The sequence below is a fragment of the Aphelocoma coerulescens genome, chromosome 24 (assembly GCF_041296385.1).
Source record: "Aphelocoma coerulescens isolate FSJ_1873_10779 chromosome 24, UR_Acoe_1.0, whole genome shotgun sequence".
Lineage (NCBI taxonomy): Eukaryota > Metazoa > Chordata > Aves > Passeriformes > Corvidae > Aphelocoma > Aphelocoma coerulescens.
The window spans coordinates 2,277,312-2,297,648 of record NC_091037.1 but is presented as its reverse complement, the minus strand read 5'-3'; the positions used below and the strand labels follow the sequence as shown (position 1 = coordinate 2,297,648).

At 53.1% G+C, this 20,337-nt stretch overlaps 1 protein-coding gene across 1 annotated transcript in view; it reads left to right on the top strand.

Annotated features, from left to right (window-relative positions):
- LOC138098193 (nectin-1-like) overlaps positions 1 to 20,337 on the top strand; it is a 59,523-nt gene that overhangs the window by 24,626 nt on the left and 14,560 nt on the right. The window contains exons 2-5 of the mRNA XM_068994525.1: positions 16,179 to 16,529; positions 17,252 to 17,554; positions 17,955 to 18,072; positions 19,870 to 20,021. Of these exons, the coding sequence (XP_068850626.1) occupies positions 16,179 to 16,529; positions 17,252 to 17,554; positions 17,955 to 18,072; positions 19,870 to 20,021 (924 nt within the window). The remainder of the gene's footprint in view (positions 1 to 16,178; positions 16,530 to 17,251; positions 17,555 to 17,954; positions 18,073 to 19,869; positions 20,022 to 20,337) is intronic.

The following is a 20,337-nucleotide window of genomic DNA, read 5'->3' as shown; positions in this document are numbered from 1 at the left end:
CCTCTCCAGCTCCCTGCTCGCACATCCCTGCGCTCAGGACAGCTCTGGTACGTCCCAAGCAACAAGGACCGATTCCACATCCCTGCTGCTTTGCCTGTGACATTTCTCACTAAATCTGCCTTTCTGGGGCAAGTCGGAGCAGGCAGCCCCGTTTCTGGTTGGACAGGCTTTGTTTGTGCTCTGGGAGAAGCGGAGGGGTTGGCAGCAGCGATGGGAGGTGCACAGTTTGTGGCCTGGGAGAGAGGGGACGTGCTGGGGCTTGCTGCCCATCACTCCCCCTCTCCTGTGTTCCAGCTCAAGGTTTTGAACTTTGGGAATGTCTCCCTGAGAAAAAAAAGGGGTGTGAAACGGTGCCAGAGGGGAGCAAGGAGTGGAAAAGGGGAACAGCAGGAGCAGGTGGTTGTCTCGTGGGGGTTGTCTGAGCACTGAGTGCTGGTCAAGGTTGTCCAGTTTGGGGACACAGGGAACACCCAGCCATCCCCCCTGGGCTCTGGAATGAAATGGCTCCTGTCTGTGAGGAGAAGGAATGGCATTGTCTCCCTTTCCCTGCTTCCCTCTCTTCTACTCAGCCCCTGCTCCATTTTAAATGTGCTTTTTCCCCCCAATCCCTTCTCTTCCCACCGCTCTCCTCTCTCTTCCATCCTTTTGTCTCGCTCTGTGTGAACCCCTCTCCTGCATGCCTGCAGAATTCCTGTGCCCAGACACAACAGATGCTGAAGGGCAGGACTGGAACTACTCTAGATGCAATCTCCATCTTGCTCAAGGATCATTAATTACCTCGATGATTAAATACAATTAAAGATCTGTAAGACCTTTCTGATATCAAGGCCTTTAGCAAGGGCAGCTTTTAGGAACCTGCACCAGCAGTAAAACAAAAGGAGGAGATAGACCAGTAAATCGGGGAATCCCAATTAAAATCCGTGCTTAGCTCATTAACCTAATTACACATTGTGTCTTGCTGGCCTCAGCTGGGCTGAGGGGGAGGCAAGGCAGCAGTGGGGGCAGGCTGGGTATCCATGTGCTGATCCTACAGGATTGTTTATGTCAGGTCTTCATTGTCCCCTTGGCTGAGAAAATGGCCTTGGTGGGGGATTTGGAGCCGGAAATCCAGGAGCATTCTGTTCCAAGCCCTGGAAGCGGCCATGTGCACTTGGAATAAAGCACGTGTTTCCTTTTCCCCGAAATGTTCCCTGTGCACACACCCTGCTCTGGGCCCTGCTGCTCAGGTGGCTCAGCTCACCCTCAGCCCTCCTTGGAGAGCACTGAGGGGAGGAGAGCGGACAAATGGGATGAAAATGGGTTTGGGGGGGAGAGGGGATCTCTGGGAAAGGGGAAGTGGGTCAGTGCTGAGCAGGGAGAATCCCCCAAGCAGGCAGATTCCTTTGCTGAGGCTGGAGAACACCAGACCTCCCTGACTTGGGGCTTGCCCTGCAGGGAGTCATCTGCTCTGGTTATCTGCTGTGGCACCAGGAATCCCTGTCCCTTGCCCCTTTCCCCCTTCTCACAGCAGGCTGCACAAAGGCCTGCCCTTCTCCCACCCTGAGGTCCAAGATCCTGCTCCCAAACCCGGCACAGAAGTTATTGGGAAGGGAGTCCTGTTGTCCTGGGCCTGTCTGTCCCACCGGGAGAGGGAACAGGAGCCTTCCCAGGCTGGAGCCAGGTGACTCACGGGTTTGTGGCTGCTCCACACGAAAGTCTGCGGGCTGGGTCTGCGGGTGCAGCTGCCTACGTGGCCGCCTTCAAAGGCACGGCGGGGAGGTGGCAGGTCCCAGCACGTCCTGCCCAAAACCGGCCCAATTTGGGAAAGCAAGTCGGAGCTGGAAGAGGTCAGGGTGTGGCTTCCCGTGCGCCAGGGCAAGGGAAATGGAAGGAAAGGGGACCCTGAGCCCCGTGGGACCAAGCTGTGGCTTTCCCAGTACCTGCAGGCACAGGAGGAGAAGGGATGGAGGCAGGGAACCAAGAAGGTCTGTGCAGCAGAACCACTGCCAGCTGGGAGAGGACAGGATTCCCTGGGTCACCTTGAACTGCCCTGTGGAGTGCTTGGGAAGGAGGCAGAGGGGAGTTAGGCACGTGCAGCAGTTTGTGACAGCACAGTTTGGCACATTCCTGGTGGGAAGGAGCCCTGGCATAGCCTCAATGCCTTCACACAAAGCCAGGGTGACCCAAACGGCCGTCCCTGTGCGGGGAAGAGCTGCTCAGCCCTGACTCCCATTGGAGTCCCTTGGGAAAGATCTGTTCCTTCCCTTCCCTCTGCCCACATATAAACACACCCAAATGCCACCTTCCTTCCCGTGGGTTTGCTGCGGGCACCTGAGGAACACGAAGGGATGTGAGGGGACCAGGGGGAACTGCTGGGAGTTGGGAAGGGCTTGGTAGGATGGGGACAGATAGAGACCAGGGATCTGCCTCTCTGCAGTGTTAGGAATGGAAAAGCATCACCTTCAAACCCTGCTGAAGTTCCTTGGATTTTGCAGTGCTGCTGTCCAGGCGGGAGGTTTGCAGTTGTGCTGCTCTGGGATCACAGGCATTGCCCCAACCCAATCGTGGGTGCAGGGAAGTTATCCCTGCTGCCATAAAACTGTAGGGCAGCTCTCACTGAAGAATTTAATCTAACAGAGGATCAGCAGGAGCCTGGTGAGACATCCCAGCCCTGCTGGGACAGCAGGGCTTGCTTTACATATTGGCCATTCCTTGGCTGGTGCTCTGCTTGCAGGTAATTAAAACAGGCTTAACCCTGCAGCCCCAACTGCTGCCTGCAGATCGTTTGTCTTCATGCCCAAGGGACCCTCCCCTCACTGCCTGCTCCAGAGAAACCCCTCTCTGCAGGGCAGGTTTGGAGGATAAAAAGATTTCATTACACAGGCAGGGAGTGAAGGCAGAAACTCAAATGCCTTTTTCTAAAATCAGGGCAATGGAAAGAAAGAAGGCATGGGAGAAGAGAAGAAACAAATCCTAGGGATGTGAGAGAACAGGGGGTTTGTAGATCCTACAGTGAGAGAATTCTGTTATGCCAAGTGTATCTGGAGTATTCCCAGAGCAAACAGTGCAATTACTTTGGATTCACACTTTGCCACTGAGTTGTCAGGCCCGAGGTTCCAACTCCCAAAGGGCGCTGTGCAGACTTGCAGATGAGTTGTTGTGCTTTCCCAGGGGATGTGGAAGCTCTGAGAGGAAAGGTCACGCTGACTTTTCTGAGGACAGCTGTAAACTTCCTCTTGGGCTTTGTGTTGCTTCCCTGTCTGAGGCCTTCGCTTGGGGACATCCACAGCAAAGTATCCCAGTCCTTTTCTCGGTGTTTGTTGAGCCTGGATAGCCGTGGGGATCACACCGGGCTGCCTCTCAGCTCGCCCTGAGAAGAGCCTGTTATTTTCCTTTTCAGGGCTGTTGTTTCTCTCTGATGGGATCTCTCCTGAGGAAGGTGTGTCCCTCCCCAAAATGAAGGCTCTTCCTTTCCCTTTGGGGCACATCCTTCTCATCCTCTGTGCTCTGTTTGCTCCATCGCTGTGTTTCGCCGGGGCAGGGCACTGGGAGTCCTCAGATGCAGAACCCACCCTGGCACTCCTGGACCGATCTGCTCCCCACTCTGTTGATCTGCTGAGAGTTCCCTGTGAGTGTCACGGCCCTGGTGTTGTGACAGCATCAGAAACAGGAGGTTCTCAAGCCTGGAAGAAACTTTTGCTTTATTTAACTGCCTCCTCTCAGAGTTTTTACAAACAAGGCAGGCACAGTCCCTGAGACCTCCACCCTTCACTGCAGATGGAGCCTTTGAATTCTCTAAGCCCTGCACTAACAGGGGTTAATGACATTTATCTACATACTTATCTTTCTTCTCCACTGCTACCTGTCACTCTGAAGGTACCTCCAGTAACTGTTTGTGGCACCCAGGTGACATTAACTCTTTTTCCAGGATGGGACAGTTACTGTTCCAACAAGTTCAGAAGCTCCTTTTAATCTCTTTTCCCTGTCTTCTCTTTTCCTTTAATTCATTTTCCATTCATTTAATACCCACGTGGTTATTTCTGGAAGTCTTCCTCCACTACTATTCTGGTCAGGTTTTTTGCCAGATTGGAAATGGGACTTTTTGTCCTCTTTTCCCTTGCCATTAGCTATTTATATCCTCCCATGCATCTCCTTAGGTAGCCAAGCACCCAGCTGTGTTCTATCTGCCACTCTGGTCCCTAAGCAACAAGTAAAGGTGGTTCTGAGCAGCTCTTAGCTCAAGCAGAGGTGACAAACAAGTGACACTGTGCAGCCTGTGAGCAACCCGAGCCCAGCTGCCACGTCCAGAGGTGGTGGAGCACCAAGGGGAGCCACAGCCAGGCTGGTCCCACCCTTCTGTGGAGGAGTTCTTGTCTGCCAGGGATTCTTTCTGCCTCCTCACCTGAGTGATGGTCCTGGCATGGAAGGTGAAGGCATGGAATCACAGCATGGTTTGGCTTGGAAGGGACCTTAAATTCCACACCCTGCCACAGGCAGGGACACCTTCCCCTAAGTCCCACCCAACCTGGCCTTGGACCCTTCCAGGGATGGAGAGTCCACAACCTCTCTGGGCAAAGCCCATCCCATTTCCCCTCCCTGCTTCTGCCTCCAGCATTTTGTCTCGAGAGCCATTTCTCCCATCCTGGGCATTCCCCTGGTGGAGGACAGGGCTGCTCCTGTGGGAAATGTGCTATTTTGGAGCATCCCTCCTCGCTCCAGCCCTTGGGGGAGGCAGCAGGCCAGCAGGGTGCTGTACTGGGGGAGGTGCTCAGGAGTTTCCAGCTTTTCCAAGATAAAAGTTCTGCTGGGACCCTGGAGGACCCTTTCATTCCTTCATTCTTCCTCCCACCAGGGGAGCTGGCTGACATTTTTGGGGTAAAGTTTGTCTTAAAATATGCACAGTGTTCTGCAGGAACTGTGTCCATATTGTCATGTCTGCTAAAAAATGTAAGAGTCTGGTTTGTGTTCTCTCTCTCTCTCCCTCTTTTTTGCCCCCAAAAAGAAAGGAACAGGAGTTCTCTCAGCCAGCCTCCCCTGGAGTTGTTAGAGAGTGGAAAGGCACAAGCAGCAGACGGAGGAGGAGGAGGTGGGCACGCCAGGCAGGTGCAGGGTGGGAGCAAATCCGTCTGTCAGGAAGGAGGAATAGACAGGGAATCCAGAGGGAGAGGTGCTGGAGCCGGGCTGTGGGTCCCACACAGCTTGGAGGGCTGGCCCAAGCCCCCAGAAAACTCCTAACCCAGGCACTGGGTGGGATGAGACCCAGAGAAGGATGAATCCAGATGGATCAGAGCCCAGAAAATGTGGAAAATGAAGGTGGGGAGAGTCTCAGGGAGGTGATTTGTGTTTGGGGGTGAGAGCTGTTGGAAAGGTCAGCTGTGGGGATGACTAACGCAGGATGGGCTGGCAGAGTGGGGATTTGGGCGTTTCAGAGGGAGTTCTCCTTCTGCTTTGAGGCTGTCAGTTGAAATCTTCCACAGAAAGGAAATTTCAAAAGAAAACTTTGGCCTGGCATCATCCAAAATGTCCCCATTCCATGGCAACCAAAGCATCCCATCCTGGCTGCAGTCCTGGTCGGTGTTTTACCATAAATCCATGTAAAAGAAATGAGACTCCACAAGGAAAAACCATTTCAAACTTATCAAAAGGGCTTTTTTTTTTTTTTTTTTTTTTTTTCCCAAATCGAATTTTGCCAAAATCAGCACGTTCCAGTGGATGGTTTTGGCTTGGACTAAGTGACACTTTCCATCAGGAAAATATGCTGTGCTGGAAAATTTTCCACCAGCTCCGGTTATTTTTTCATCTCATGCTTTCCATTTTTGTGGCAGCCCCCAGTCTGAGCTGGGGCAAAGCACACAGGAGTCCCCTGAGAGCAGTTGACCTCCTGGTCTTTGGAAGACCAGGGTGACTCACTGGAGCTCTCCCCAGTGGCACAGGAAAATCCATCCGGCATCCACATCCTTCTGCACGTGGCTTGTTGCTACCTGAGAAGGAAACAGGGAGCCTGGTGCTGATGTAGTTGAACAAAAGTCAATGGAATCACAATGGAAGTCGATAAAATCTGTCAATTAAGGCCAGCTGAGCTGTTTAACCCTCAGGATCCAGGCCTGGTTGCTCCAGCACAAGGCTGGGAGTGGGGTGTTGGCTCTTGGCTTGCTTCATCCTGCTGCCTGTTCATGGATCTCCACGGGGAGCTGATTTTGGTCCTGGCTTGTCTCTCATGAACCAAGTCTTGGGGAGCAGTAGGTGTAGGGCAAATGTGGGATTCCAGCCTGCCACAGGGATTCGGGCCTGTCAGAGCTGTTGTGATCCCAACCTTCCTGCTCGGGCAGATTTGGGATAAAAGTGAAACACCCTGAGAGAGGCCCCCCAAAGCAGCCCAGTGTCAATGGTTGTGTTTGAAGGGACACCTTTGTCCCCGGGCACTGAGGCACTTGGCACTGGTGTCACTCAGCACAGGTGTCATTCTCTCCTGAGGGACATTTGTCATCGAATTCCCCCGAGTGTTGTAGCACAACCCAGCTCCTCCCTGGGGCTACCTGGAAGCACAAAGCCACCTTGTTGGAGAATGGCATAATCAGGCATGGATTTAACCTTTAATTTCTCTTCCTGGAAGTTCCCTTGTGTCCCTCATTGAATTACAATCACTAAGGAGACACAACTTTCCAGTCTTGAGTCCCCAGTTAACTCGGCAGGAGTAATGCTCCCACTGAGAGGTGTCCAAAGGGAAATGGGTGTTTGTGAACTCCTCTCTGCAGGACAAATCATCTTTTTCTCTGCAGAATTCCCTGCTCCTCCTGCCTTGCCGTCTGCTCTGGGCTGAAGCGGTGTGTCTCTCTGAACCCTTGCTGACAGCCCTCACCCTTCTGGGCAGGGAAGAGTGGCTGTGCCTGGGTTGCTCTCCCAGGAGAGCAGAGCCCAGGCACCCCAGAGGATGGGGCAGGGAGCGTGACCCGTGGTGGGAGGTCTCCCTGCTGGGCTCTGACCCTCCCTCCCTGCCTTCCTCCCCGCTTCCCATGCTCGGGCTGCCTTTAATGGGTGGTCTTGTCACTTGTTTACAGTCCTGGTTCTGGCAGGCCCCTCTGAGCTCAGCAATCATTCCCAGAACAGCCTGGGTGGAGGCTGGGACCTTAATGGATCTGAGAGCTCATCTCCACCCAGCATGGGGGTCACAGAATGGGTTGGGCTGAAAGGATCTCAAAGCTCTTCCCATTTTACCCCCTGCCATGCTCAGGGACACCTTCTGCTATCCCAGGCTGCTTCAAGCCCTGTCCAACGTGTCCTTGGTCACTTCCAGGGATGGGGCAGCCACAGCTTCTCTGGGCACCCTGTGCCAGTGTTTTGCCACCCTCACAGTAAAGAAATTCTTCCTAAAATCTAATCTAACCCCACTCTTTTTCAGTATGTGGAATATTTCAGAAATGTGGGGCTGGCTTTGCTCAGAGGGTAAATGGGACACTCAGCCCCAGCCTCAAAGCCTCTCCTAATTTCTGGCATGTTCTTAACACAAAATCTCAGCGATTTGGTTGCAAGCAGTTCGCTCATGGCTGGGAAGAACATGAGCCACATTTTGGGAACCTTTAGTGGAGCTCTTGACTGGGGAATGTTTAGGTTTCCAGGCTCTGGATTAAATGGATTTTCCACTTCATCCCCCTCGGTTTCCTCAGCCATGGAAATGAGGTGACTTTGCCATTTGCATGGGTGGTGGGTGGGGCTGTGGGGCCTCCCCACAGATGCCTCCATCCCTGCTTCCTCAGGTGAGAATTGCCACCATCCCATGCAGATCCCCACCTCTAACCAGTGAGTGAGATTGCCAGTGCATGCCTGGGTGGCCTTGGGCACATCTCTTTGTCATTCAGCACCTCTGATTTCCCCACCCCTGAAAGCAGGGGTAATAAGGCTTTCCTGCCTCTCAGGGTGTTGGAGGATTAATTAGTTGCTGTTTGAAAAGCCTTTTGAAGATGCAAAGCTTTTTTTATAAATATGCAGAGTGATTCCTGCAGATGGGGCCCAGGTAGGACTGGAGCTGTGTCTGCCTCTGCTCTGTGGAGATCATAAACCCGGGAAGAGGTGAAATTTGTAGAAATTCCTTGCACAGGGGCTTGATGATAAGAGAGCTGAGCAGCAGCAGGCTGGAAATCAGGCAGGACACTGAATTTGGGGTTACTTGTACTCACTGTTCTTTCCGGCTGTTGTTCATGGGCAGGAATCCTTAAACAACCCAGAGAAAATTGGGAGGTCTGAGCCTTCCCCACTCCCCGTCAGAGATATCTCTAGGGCAAGATAAAAACACATTAAAAGAGAAATCACAGGCAGGGAGCCAGCGAAGGGTGTCTGTCCATTGCATCTGTTGGTGCCATGTTTGCATTTGTCTTGTTTGCAAAGCTTTTTCCTACTTGTCAGCCACCAGAACTTATATCACACTTTCCTGGTTACAAAAAAACTTGCTCGTTTCTATCTTTTGAAACAAGTTACAGAAGAACAGAGTGTGGCATTCCCGCTTGCCAGAGGAGGAAACATTTCTTTTTAACTTCGGGACATAGTGAGATACCAGCAGTATGTTATATCCTGAGAGATAATGGGAGGAAAGCAAAACCACAGGCAGAAAACTGGGACTGTTAAACGTGCATTCCAGCCATAGGAAAGCAGGAGTTTTGATCTTCTCCATGACAATTACAGGGCTGGCCAGCACCAGCATGGTTTGGCAGGGATGCATTTTTCACCATGTTTTGGACAGAGGACCAGCGTTTGGATCTTTGATAATTCCCTGTGATCGGGCATCTGGCCTGCTGAAAGAGGCTTGGTTTGAGTGGGGACAGAGGGAACTGGCTGGTGGGGGCAGCCAGAGGAGGCTGCCAGTTATTAACCCAGGCGCTGAAGTCACGCCTGAGTCAGCAGAGTTTCGGCTTTGTCCCGTTCCCATTGTGGAGGCGAGTGAGTCATTCCCTGCTCCAGCCCTGAGAGCTCCCCCGTTTCCTGCTCCAGCTCCGAGCCCACAGACCAGCGAGGGAAGGAAGGTCTCTCATTTTTTCTGTGCTATCAAGTTTATTTTTGTTTTTGTTGAAACTCTTCAGTCTCAAGTTCCCTCGTTTCGGAAAGGATGCTCTCCATGGGTGACTATCTTGATCCCCTCTTCACAGCTCCTCATTAAATCCCTCCTCCTTAGCACCTGGAGAGCTCTAATAGCGAGGAGATTTAGCACTGGACCAGAACTCCTTGAACAACATCCAAGGCAACAAGGAAGCCCAAGAAAGAGGCAGTGAGAAAAAACACTTGTGTGCATTTGGGGACTCAGCCCATCAAGATAAGGTCTCAGGACAGTCTCAGCTTAATTAGCTTCCCTCTTCTCAAAGCTCCAGCTTCTTTCCCTTCCTCCACACTTGATTTTCCAGCTTTTCTTCCCCACCCAACCACCAAATAAGCATTGGCTCTGCTTGTGGTCCCCTTTCTTTTGCTTACAGGTTAGAATTGGTAAGCAAAAAGACCTTGGTTTTTTCCTTGCTGGCAGGCAACGAGATGATTCCAGAGAGAAGTCTTGGATTTTTGGTTCTTTGTCTTTGTCTGGCCAGCTACCTGCTTTTCCTAGCACAGAATTGTGATCCTGGACATACTCACTGGTGGAATAGTGGCTGGGGATGGGAAGAGGCGAGTGAGGGGGCTGGGGTGTGGTGCTGATGGTGGAGAAGCACAAGAGGGGTGGGAAGATTGTTAACGCTACAATGGAAGAAGGGCAAATCAAAGAAAGGCACAAGCATTGACCAGCTGGAGAGGAAGTCCTGGAGACAGGCAGTGGGGGCAGAAGGAGACGTGACGTGGAAATTGCAGGAGAAGGAGATGGGAGTTGTGAAGCCGGGCACTGGACAGGGGCGAGCAAGAGCCCACAGTGGGAAAAGAGCTGAGGAATGAGCTGGAGTCACGTCCAGCCAAAAGGAGAGGGGAAAATGGGCCAAGTGCCCAGCACTGGGGCACGTCAGGCAGGGCACAGGGCAGCCTGGTGTGTGCTCAGGTGTGTGGGAACTGGCAGCTGGATCCCAGGATTAGCTGACGTGCGGCTGGGGCGGGCCGGGCGCTGCGCGGCGGGGACGGGGAGCTTTGTGCTTTGTTGCTGAGCATGGGCTTTCCGAGCTTTATTGCAGGAAGGCCTTTCCCAGTGCTGTGTCAGCTCTTTCCGCAGGAGCCCTGCTCTGCCAGCCTCCCTGCTTTTGCCATGGGGCATGTTCCCCTCCCCGTGACTTGGGGGGTGAAGCAAAGCAGCTGTGAGAAAGCCAGGGCAGGAACGGCAGGGAGGGAGAGCTGGGAGCAGAGGCAGGCTGCTGTTCCCATCCCACTCCTCGGGTCTGCAGCCCTTTTCCTGGCTGGATGCAGCTGGGGATGTTTGCAAAGTTGGAAAACTCGTGGTCTAGTCTGGTGGTCATCTCTGTCTCTTCCATTTGCGGCCCACCCCACCCTGGCCTCTGCTTTTCTTTCCCCTCTTTCTACGAGGAACACTGGGACCAGCATGGCCTTGCTCTTGCTTAGGGCCCATGTGTGAATCCCAGAGGTGCTCAGTGACCAGACTTCCCAAAGGGTAACAGGGAGCAAGTGGAGCATCCATGGATCAGGCCCTGTGGGGAAGAGCTTTCACTCAAGGGGCTCCTGAGGCTGCTTTGTGCTCCATTTATCCAAAGAGGAAATGCTGCACAGGCAGGAGAAGGCTTTATCCCAAGGCAGCCAATGAAGGGCTGGCTGGAGACCTCACTCGATACCAGCCATTGACTGGTCCTGGGGTAAAATCATCTCTGCTCTGCTGCCTGGGCTGGATCTGGGTCTGAACCAGTGACCTCGAGGACAGGCCCCCGTGTTTCCCATTTGCAAGCCAAAGCCAAGCCCAGTCCTTTCTTGTTTGAGAGGGATTTATTTGGCTGAGGGCCAGGCGGGCCATTGTGCAGCGCTGCCATTTCCCGACAGCTCCCATAAATCTCTCCCAGCTCCCTCTGGGAAGGGGGAAGGGATGCCTGGGCGTGCAGTTTCTCTCTTGGGGTGCCCCCACCCCATCCCAGTGTTATCTCAGGCCTTTCATGTGCAGCCATGTCACCTGGAGCTATAATCTTGCCACATCTCTCTCATCTTCCTTCTAAGGCTCCCCCTCCCCTTGTGTTGGAAACTCAGGTTTTACAATCCCTGTGGTGCTCAAGCTCTGCAGGAGTGAATCAGTGATGACAGAGAGACCTCCAGTGAAAGTCTTTTGCCACAGGAAGGGCCTGGATGTGACTCACTGGGTCCCACTGACTCACTGGAGACCACTCCTCCATTGCAGCGGGCTCCCAGCAGGGTGAGGCAGGCCCTGTGCTCTTGGAAGAGCAGCAGAATCCTGATTTAAATGCCTGGCAATCAATGCAAAGCCTCCCTGGCAGGAGCAGAAGTACTAACCCAAACCTCTTGGCCAAGCGCCACCTCACACCTTTGCTTCTTGCCACCTGAAATTCCCCTGCTGGGATTTAGGATCTTCTTTCCCGTGTTTCCCACCCTGCCTGACACACCTGGGATGTCCCCTTGGGCTGTTGGAGGCCGCCTGTGCTCTGCCCGACAGGAGTTGCGTTTCAGACCTTGTTTTCCGCTGTAAAGATGAGTTCAGAAACACCAGGAGAGAAATTTTTAGGTGCCACTTTGAAAAGTTTTGGGCTCCAGTTCCATCCCACTTTTCCTTCATGGAAAATGTTCAGGGTCTGTGAGACACATGGGACCATGGATGGGACATCATTGCCCGTGGCCATGCTGCTGTCACAAAATCAGGTGCTTTTTGTGGGAGTTTTTGCGGGTTGAAGTGTGATGCATTGATCTGTCCTTCTGTAAGATCCTGGCTGCTGTGACTAAGGCTATCAGGAGCGATCCCTGTGACATCTGCATCAGTCATGATATTGCCACACCGAAGGGTGGCTCATCACACTCGTGCCAAGGGCTGTTTCAGTGCCCTTGGGGGGAGATGAGTATCAGGGAACAGGAGGGAGAGAAATCCGTGAGAGGCTCAGCAGAGGCAAGGTTGTGCAAAGCAGAGTGGAGTTCACAGGGCTGTTAACAAAGAGGCATTGAGGGAGGTTGTGACAGAGCTCACCCAGAGCCTGCAGATCATTCCCAGAGCTTTCTATATGGGGGAGCAAGAACCTGATTTGCAAGTGTGGGAGCCTCGCTGGAACAGCACCTCCTGGGCTTTTAGAGAAAGGGTTTTCAGGTCCAAGAGCCACCACCTGCCACTTCTGCTCCATCCCCCATGCCCCTGATGCCCAGGGAGTGCAGACCTTCCTCCCCAGCCCCTGTGCCTCAGGGCACCCCGAGCTCTGCACAGTGCCCCCCGAGGCCTCGCGGGATATCTGGAGCTGGGATCGTGGGGAAAGGCATCAACACAAACCACTTCAGAGGCCAAGGTGGAGGAGTAGGATCTCCAAGGCCTCCACTAATGAGGCCTTGGCACCAACATGTCTTTGGCACATGGCTGGGCCCTTTTGGTCCCTCACGAAAAATAACACCACAAAACTAATGAATAAAATGCAAGTGGGCAAGCTGCAACCTATCCAGCTAATCCTTGCTCGGGTGCTGGCTGCCCCTGGGGGGTGTCAGCATGGATTGGTGGGCACTGGGAGATCTGGCATGGGGTGTGAAAACAGCGGGATTCATCCCAAGCCTTTTCCCTGCCCTACCAACCACACGGATCGTTCAGCAAAGCAGAAACACGGCGGATCCCAGCACTTCACACACACACACATCCAGTTGAATATGTTCAAACCTCTCCAGAGGCTGATTAGTGATTTTATTTTCTCCTCCTCTGCCGGCCGTGCATGCTCATTGCCATCAATTATCTATGCATTTGCCCTGATGAATTATTGAGTGTGTAACGGGGCGAGGGAAGGCCCGCCAGCCCAGCTCAGTCACCTTGCAAACAAGTGCTCCCCAGAGCGTGGCAGCAGCCAAGTTTGCCCTCTGGCTTCTGATTTAGGATGGGAGGCTGATCCAGCAACTTCCCAAACCCCTTTCCTCCATCTGTCTCCCTTCCTCATCACTGCATTGAGTGTGGGTGCTCCTGGAGCAGAACGGGTGCGTTACTCTCCTGATTTAAGGCTTGGATGAGTGGAACAGAAAGAGTTTTTCCTGTCTTGCAAAAGAGTTGTTCAGTCACCTGGAAAGGAAACGCGATTTCCGTGCAGTGTTTGGGGTTTTTCAGGGTATTTTTTTGTTTGTTTTGTTTTGTTATTTCTTCTGCCCGGTGCTTTTTATTTTTTTTTCTTTCCCCCTTTTTCCCTGGAGCCTCGAGAAGGTTTGGAATGTGTTTTTGTTAAAGCTGCTGCATGTAAGGGCCTGAATCCCAGCTTTGGCAGCATTTGGTTGTTGGCAAGCAGTCCTCACTCAACTGGCACCAGCTTTTTCCCTCGCCAAAAGTCTAGCTCGTTACACCTGGGCACAGGAGGGTTCTGCAGGACCATTCTGGGTTCAGGATCAGGTTTATCAGCTCCAAAGTCCACTTTTTCTCCAGTTTATATCCAAGTCCAGTCTGCATTGATGCGTGGATCCCATGGCAGGGGGAGGGTAGGACTGGGAATTGTTGCTGCTGCTCAAGGTCAAGATAAATAACTTGATTTTTAAAAGGATCAGTTCATTAATTTGCAGGGAAATCACAGTGTAAAGGAAGGGCACAGTAATGATGGATGGAGTGAGGGGTCGGATTGACCTCCCCTGGGCTATCCATCACATTCCCTGCTGGAATGGCTGTAGGCTGATTGACTTTATCTTCCTTTGAGGGGCACATCTTGGTTGCCCATCAGTGGAGGCCTTCGGCCTGGCAGTGCTCATCCAGATGCCCCCCGAGGGACTTCCAGCCCTGCAGGGGTGACCCTGAGGAGAAGCTGGTGGCTTCCACCCCCTCCTCTCTGCAGTTTGGCCCCTCTTCTGCTCCTCTGGCACCACGAGGAGACGCTGGGCCGTGACTTCCTGCAGTGGCGGACGGGGCCTCTTTGTTGGGGTGTGGAAATGCCGGTTCAAAGGGTCCCGCTGGGCCCGTGGGGGGTCAGGCAGCTTGTGGGGAGCAGAGCTGGCTGTGCCAGTGCCCCAGCCCGGGGAGGCCCCGCTGGGGCCACGAGCCCACGGTGAAAGAGGCGCTGATGACTCCGCGCTCCCCCGGCCCTGGAGAAGGAGGGCGTGCTGAGCACACCCACAGCCGGGCTGGGCCGTTCCCGAGGCCCTGGCTCCGTGATGGAAGTGCTCTCCAGCAAGCCCCCACACGCTCTGGGAGGCTCTGGAGCCTTCCGAGCCAGACTGCTTGGCAAAGCCGTTCCTCACCTTGGGTGTGGGCAATGCTCGCTCACCTCCGGGGTGGAAGGAGCAGCATATGCTGCAAAGCATGGTAGAGACATCTCCCCCCTCCCTATCCACCCATTCTGCCCTCAGATCCCAGCGTGGCTTCATCTAAACCCAGCCTGTGCCCTCGTTTCATCAGGGAGGATGTTGTGGGCACTGGTGGCAGAAAAGTCCTTCATTATGTCCTGCTGTTGGGACGTTCTTCTCCAGAGGGGAAACACCATCCAGATGTGACTTTCTCAGAGCGGGAACATCCCTACCCTCTGCTTTGTGGAAGGAAAACCATGGGGAAAATGGCCCTGGCTGTGCTGGGAGGGGAAAGGTGCACCCTGCCAGCCCCAGAGGACGTGGTGGCTTCGTGTGTGCAGGCTCATGAGGGCACCAGCGCTTTGCTGTGGCTGTAAGAAGCTCTGGAGAACATTCCTGAGCACCCAGCTGCAGTGCTGGGGTGTGGGGCTTGGCTCGGGGAACAGGGGGCAAGTTCACACAGAGCTCTGGAGGCCGAGTTTCGGTCGGAACTGCTGATGGCTGTGGTCAGCTGGTGGCGTCTCGTGGCCGGCCTGGGTTGTTGGGGCTTGTCCTCAGGGTCACAGGAAGGAGAAGGGAGACAGAAGAGGCGTGGATGAGATGTGGGGATTAGGATAAGGCTGGGAACAGCAGGCAGGGAGTGAGGGGGCAACATGGAGTGTGTGTGGGTGGGTGGAGAAGAGTTTTGTCTGCCTGCACTTGTGTGTGTGCGAAACTGCAGGAAGGAGACTCTTGGAGAAATCCCAGGGCACATCTGCGAGGGGGAGCAGCACTGAGGAGTTCATTTTGGCCTTGGACAGGGAGCCATTCATCCCTGGAAGAACAGAGTAGGGTGACATTTCTTTTAGGAGGTGCTGTCTAGTTTCTCTTGCTATGCATTTTTCTTTCCCCAGCCCCTCTCTCTCCCATTATTCTTTCATGTTCCTCACTCTCTGTGCATGTTTCTTTTTTTTATTATCCCTTTCCTTCCTTTCCTCCCAGGCTCCCAGAATCCATCCAATTGCAGATTCTCCCAGAAGCAGGGAGCAAAACCCGCTTTTCTCGTTCTCACCACCTTGCCTCTCTATTGTATTTATCATACAAATACTGGCTGCATAATTACCAGAGCATTATCTCTAAACACACAGATTAGGAAAAGACACAGTGGCAGCAAAGATGAATTTCAGGGTCAGACTGGTGGGAGATGTTTTTCTCCATCTGTCAGGGGAGGAATCAACTGAGACACAACAGCTGTCATGAACTGCAGCTCCCACTTTTCACAAGCACCTTCCACAGAATCAAGGTGGAAGGTTCCTAAATTCAGTCACTTCTGGGGTTATAAGAAGGCCACAGAAACGATCTGGGTGATACAGGGAGATCGTGCAAGGTGTAGAGGCAGTGCCTTAAAGCCGATCTTGGATGGGAATTATTGCTGCCCTGAAATGAGGGCTGAGCCTTTGCAGCTCCTTTAATTACTGCTGCAGCTCCAGTGGGATTAAATGGAAGTCTGAGTGTGGGTTAGCATGTGCTGGGATGTGCGGTGCTGATAAACATCAGGGCTTTCACATGCCTGCAGACACACATGCCCTGCCTATTTACCATGATTCAGTGTCACCCGGAGCTGGAGACAAAAGGGAGGGAGGTGTTATTGATCCAGCCTTGTGCCTTTGGGTGGTGATGAGCCCTAGGCTGGACTGCTCATAGCGGGAAGAAGGTGTTTATGACGGGGTGGACGCAGAAGGTGCCTGTAGCCACAAACCGCTCTTGTATCAGCCATGCCAAGAAGAAGCAAGTGGAATAAGTAGAGGGATTGATGAGCCTGATGCTCCTGGGGAGCACACGAATGTTCACGTGTCCCCGTTTCGTTGCAGGGCTGCAAGCTCAGACTGTCTTGGTCAATGACACCGTCTCGGGGTTCATCGGCACGGACGTGGTGCTGCACTGCAGCTTCACCAACCCGCTGCCCATCGTGAAGATCACGCAGGTGACGTGGCAGAAGGCCACCAACGGCACCAAGCAGAATGTGGCCATCTACAACCCCGCCATGGGCGTGTCCATCCTGTCCCCCTACAAGGAGCGGGTGACTTTCCGGAACCCTTCCTTCAAGGATGGCACCATCCAGCTGTCCCGGCTGGAGCTGGAGGATGAGGGGGTTTACATCTGTGAGTTTGCCACTTTCCCAACCGGCAACCGGGAAGGGCAGCTGAACCTCACCGTGCTGGGTAAGGCTCTGTAGGGTGAACCTCCAGTCCAACAGATCTGAGATTCACATCCTGGGAGCTCAGGGCAAAGGTGAATTTTGGGTGTGCATTGTACCTGTGATGGATTTTTAAATTGACTGGGAAGAGGTGAAGAGCAGGGAACCCAGGGCAGGTGATTCTGAGACAGCTGAGCTGTCACACCTCTCCTTCTTTCCAGGTCTCAGTTCCCCTTTTCCCTCCCCCTACACCCCTAATGCAGGTGCAGGAACAGTGACCAGTTCCCTGTGGGAGTGGTGAATTTTAAAGAGCTGGGGACTGTCAAGAGGAAAAAGACAGCAGAGCTTGTCCCTGGTGCTCAGGGTTGTGAGTGAACAGACCCCACCCAAGGTCTACATGAGTCATTTTCTCTCCAGTTTCAGTTCCTTTCTAACCCAGGGATGAAAACCTCTGGGAGGAAGGGGTTGACTTTCCATGTATCTGTGCATTTAGGGCACCTCCACCATTGTTTCCCCATAAATGATGCAGGTAGATGGTGCAAGGTGCATAGGCACTGCCATAAAGCACTTATTGCATGGGAATTATTGCTGGCAATTAGCACAGCTCTGGACTCACCACAAGCTCTGCCACAGCCTCAGTGGTGTTAGATGGCTCTTGGGAGGTAGCGAACAGAGCAGCGCTGCTTTTCTAACCATCCCTTTGCACCCTTTTCTCCTCCTCCTCCTCTTTCCTGCACTCCCCTGCAGCCAAGCCCACAAATTGGATGGAGGGCACCAAGAGGCCTCTTATTGCCAAGTCTGGCAGGACAGAAAAGATCCTGGTAGCCACCTGCACCTCCTCCAACGGGAAACCCCCCAGCACCGTCACCTGGGACACGAAGCTGAAAGGGGAAGCGGAGTTCCAGGAGATCCGGAACAGCAACGGCACCATCACGGTGATCAGCCGGTACCGGCTGGTGCCGAGCCGCGAGGCGCACCGGCAGCAGCTCATGTGCGTGGTCAACTACCAGCTGGAGAGGTTCACCGACAGCATCACCCTCAACGTGCAGTGTAAGGGGGCCTGGGCACGGCTGGGAGGGCTCTCTGCTCGGGGCAGGGTGGGGGGTGCACTCTGGGAGAAGAGGGGTTTGTGAGGGGAGGTGTCGGGCTGCTGAGGGGCTGCTGTCTTGTTTTGGAGAGTGGAAACTGAAGGGATCCTCTGGAATAATCGTGGGTTTTCTCTTTTTCTTACCTTCTCTGCCTCTGCCGTGTCCCTTTTTGCCCCCTTCTCTCTCATTGCCCTCCCTCACATTCCTTGTCCTGTCATCTCTCCCTCCTTGCAATTGCTTTCCTTTTTTCACCCCTGCCCCCTCATCTCTTCCCATTTAATTTTCTCCCCTTTCCTTTCCCACACCCCTTTCCCCTCCTTTTCCCCTCCTGCTCTCCTCCCTTTCCCCCCCCACCCCTGCAGATGAGCCAGAAGTCACCATCGAGGGCTTCGATGGCAACTGGTTCCTGAACCGCAAGGATGTGAAGCTGATCTGCAAATCTGATGCCAACCCCCCAGCTCACACCTATGAGTGGAAGCTGTAAGTGTCCCCAGAGCCCCTGCTGCCAGCAGCACCTGTCACCTCCCAACAGGGACAAGGAGGCTCTGCAGACACCTCGCTCACCCTCTGGTCACTTAGGGCCCAGTCCCATTAGTGTCAGCGGTGTCACTCCAAGGCACAGCCTGTGCCTGTGGTGAAGGTGGCTGCCAGCACAGCGCAGCCTCAATATCCAGGGAAAACTTCCCGTTCTCACCTCACTGGGATAATATTCTGCCCTGCTGACGTGAGGCAGCTGAGATGTGACAAGGTGATTAATGTGCCCAGCACCACCAGGTGCCTCAGGAGCAGAGCTGGAAAAGAACCCAGGATTTCCCTGCTTTGAAGGGGCACAAATAGCACAAAATTTGTCTGTGTGTGAACAACTTTTCCCTGGAAATCAGCTCCAGCAGCCCCCCACGTGACTGACATTAAACAGGAACAATTCCTTGTCCTCCAGGTTTCCAGGTTTTGGCTGAACACACTAAAGGGACTTGAAAAGTGAGTGAGGGGTGTCTGGGGAGCCAGGTGGGGAATTGATGCAGCCTGATGTGGTTCTCTCTGCTGCTCTTTCTTCTCCGTAAGCACTCGTGTAGCTTTAAAAGAGGAAGATCAAATGGATCCTTTCTTCTTTTCAGCTGGCATTTGTCATCAGGAGAGAGGCTCTCAACATGGCTTTGCAAGGAGTACATTCTCTCTCATTCCACTTCCCAGATCAAAATGTTCACAGTGAAAGTCTGAAGAGGATTGTTTTTCTTGCCTTTTTTCCTAGTTCTCCATCCCCAGCTCTCTCCATATGTTGGTTCTGCCAGTCTGACTCAAACTCCGAGGGGCTCTCTGGGCTCCTCACAACATTTCCAGGAAAGCAAAGATTCACCCAATGCAGAAGAGAGGCCACTTGAGGCTATTTCTGTACCTCCTCCCCTTCCTGGGGGCTGCTGATGTTTTGCTCCTGCCTGGAATGTAAAACCCAGCTGTGCTTTTCCTCTCCTCCCATTTGGATGGAGATGAGCAGCAGTTGGGGGAGCTGTCAGAGGAGGCAGCAGCCTCCTGGAGCATCCCACACCACCCTTTTGAGATGTGCCCTAGTCTCTGTAGGTTCAGGGCTCTGTAGGACCAGGTTAAGGTGTTTTTCCATCAGCTCTGGGATCATTGGCTTGATGCAGCTGGAAAAACTGTTTTCTGTACATATGTGTGTATGTAGACATGCAAAATACGTGCATTTAGGCACTTCTTTACAATCCTAATTATACCCCCGTTATTCCCTTTTGTTTCTTACAAATTGCTGACAATATGTGCACATTTGGGTTGGGAGGAGGGGAAGGAATTACTTGAGTAATTTTTAATTGCCTAAGAGAAGTAATTACTTTGCTTTGCTTCAGTAATTAAGAATAACCAGGCCATGTGTGTCTTTTCCTAACACACAGGGGCTTTTTTTTTATTATTTTTTCATCTGCCTTTGTTCATTTATTTTCTATATCTCCGGGTTCAGGTTTGCATTATTCCAGTTTCGCACCTACCTGACTGTTCTGACATGGGCAGGGCTCTAAATCAACACTGCTCTCCTCGAGTTCGAGTTGGAATTAACACTGGCTGGTCAGGAGAGTTAAATGGGCAGGAAATTGGGGTAAAACAGGGTCAGGTTGTGTCCCTTTCCTGCTTGCATTAATGGGAATTTTCCAGCTTCTGGACCTTGCCCAAGGGCAAGCACCGACCCAGCACGCTGGTGTCACCTCTGCAACACTTGTTGACCTCCTGGGTGTCACCTCTGGGGTCAACCATGGTCTTTGTCCCCCCCAGGCCAAACGGGACCCTGCCAGGGAGTGTGGAAATCCAGAACAACACCATCTACTTCAAAGGGCCCGTGTCCTACAGCGTGGCCGGCACCTACGTCTGCGAGGCCACCAACGCCATCGGGACACGCTCGGGCTTGGTGGAAGTCAATGTCACAGGTAGGACAGCCCCTGGCTGCTCTGGAACGTGGAAAAGGAGGTGGGGAGGGAGAGGAGGGTGTGAGCAGTTTACAGCTACCACTCAATTCCATCTCCTCAATCACCAGCGTCTTCTCTCAGGGGTGGGAATCTCGTGGTGCAAAGGGAGCAGTGGAGTTCTTGGCTTTGTACTGGTGTCGCACTGGTTTGCCCTGGGTTCTTTTTCTCCTTTCCTCTTGTGGTCTTTTCCTTTCTTACACCAATTCAATTTGTTCCCCCCTCGTCTCCTGCTTTGGATTCAGAGAGATCGTTGCTGTATTAACAGCAAAGACACGGC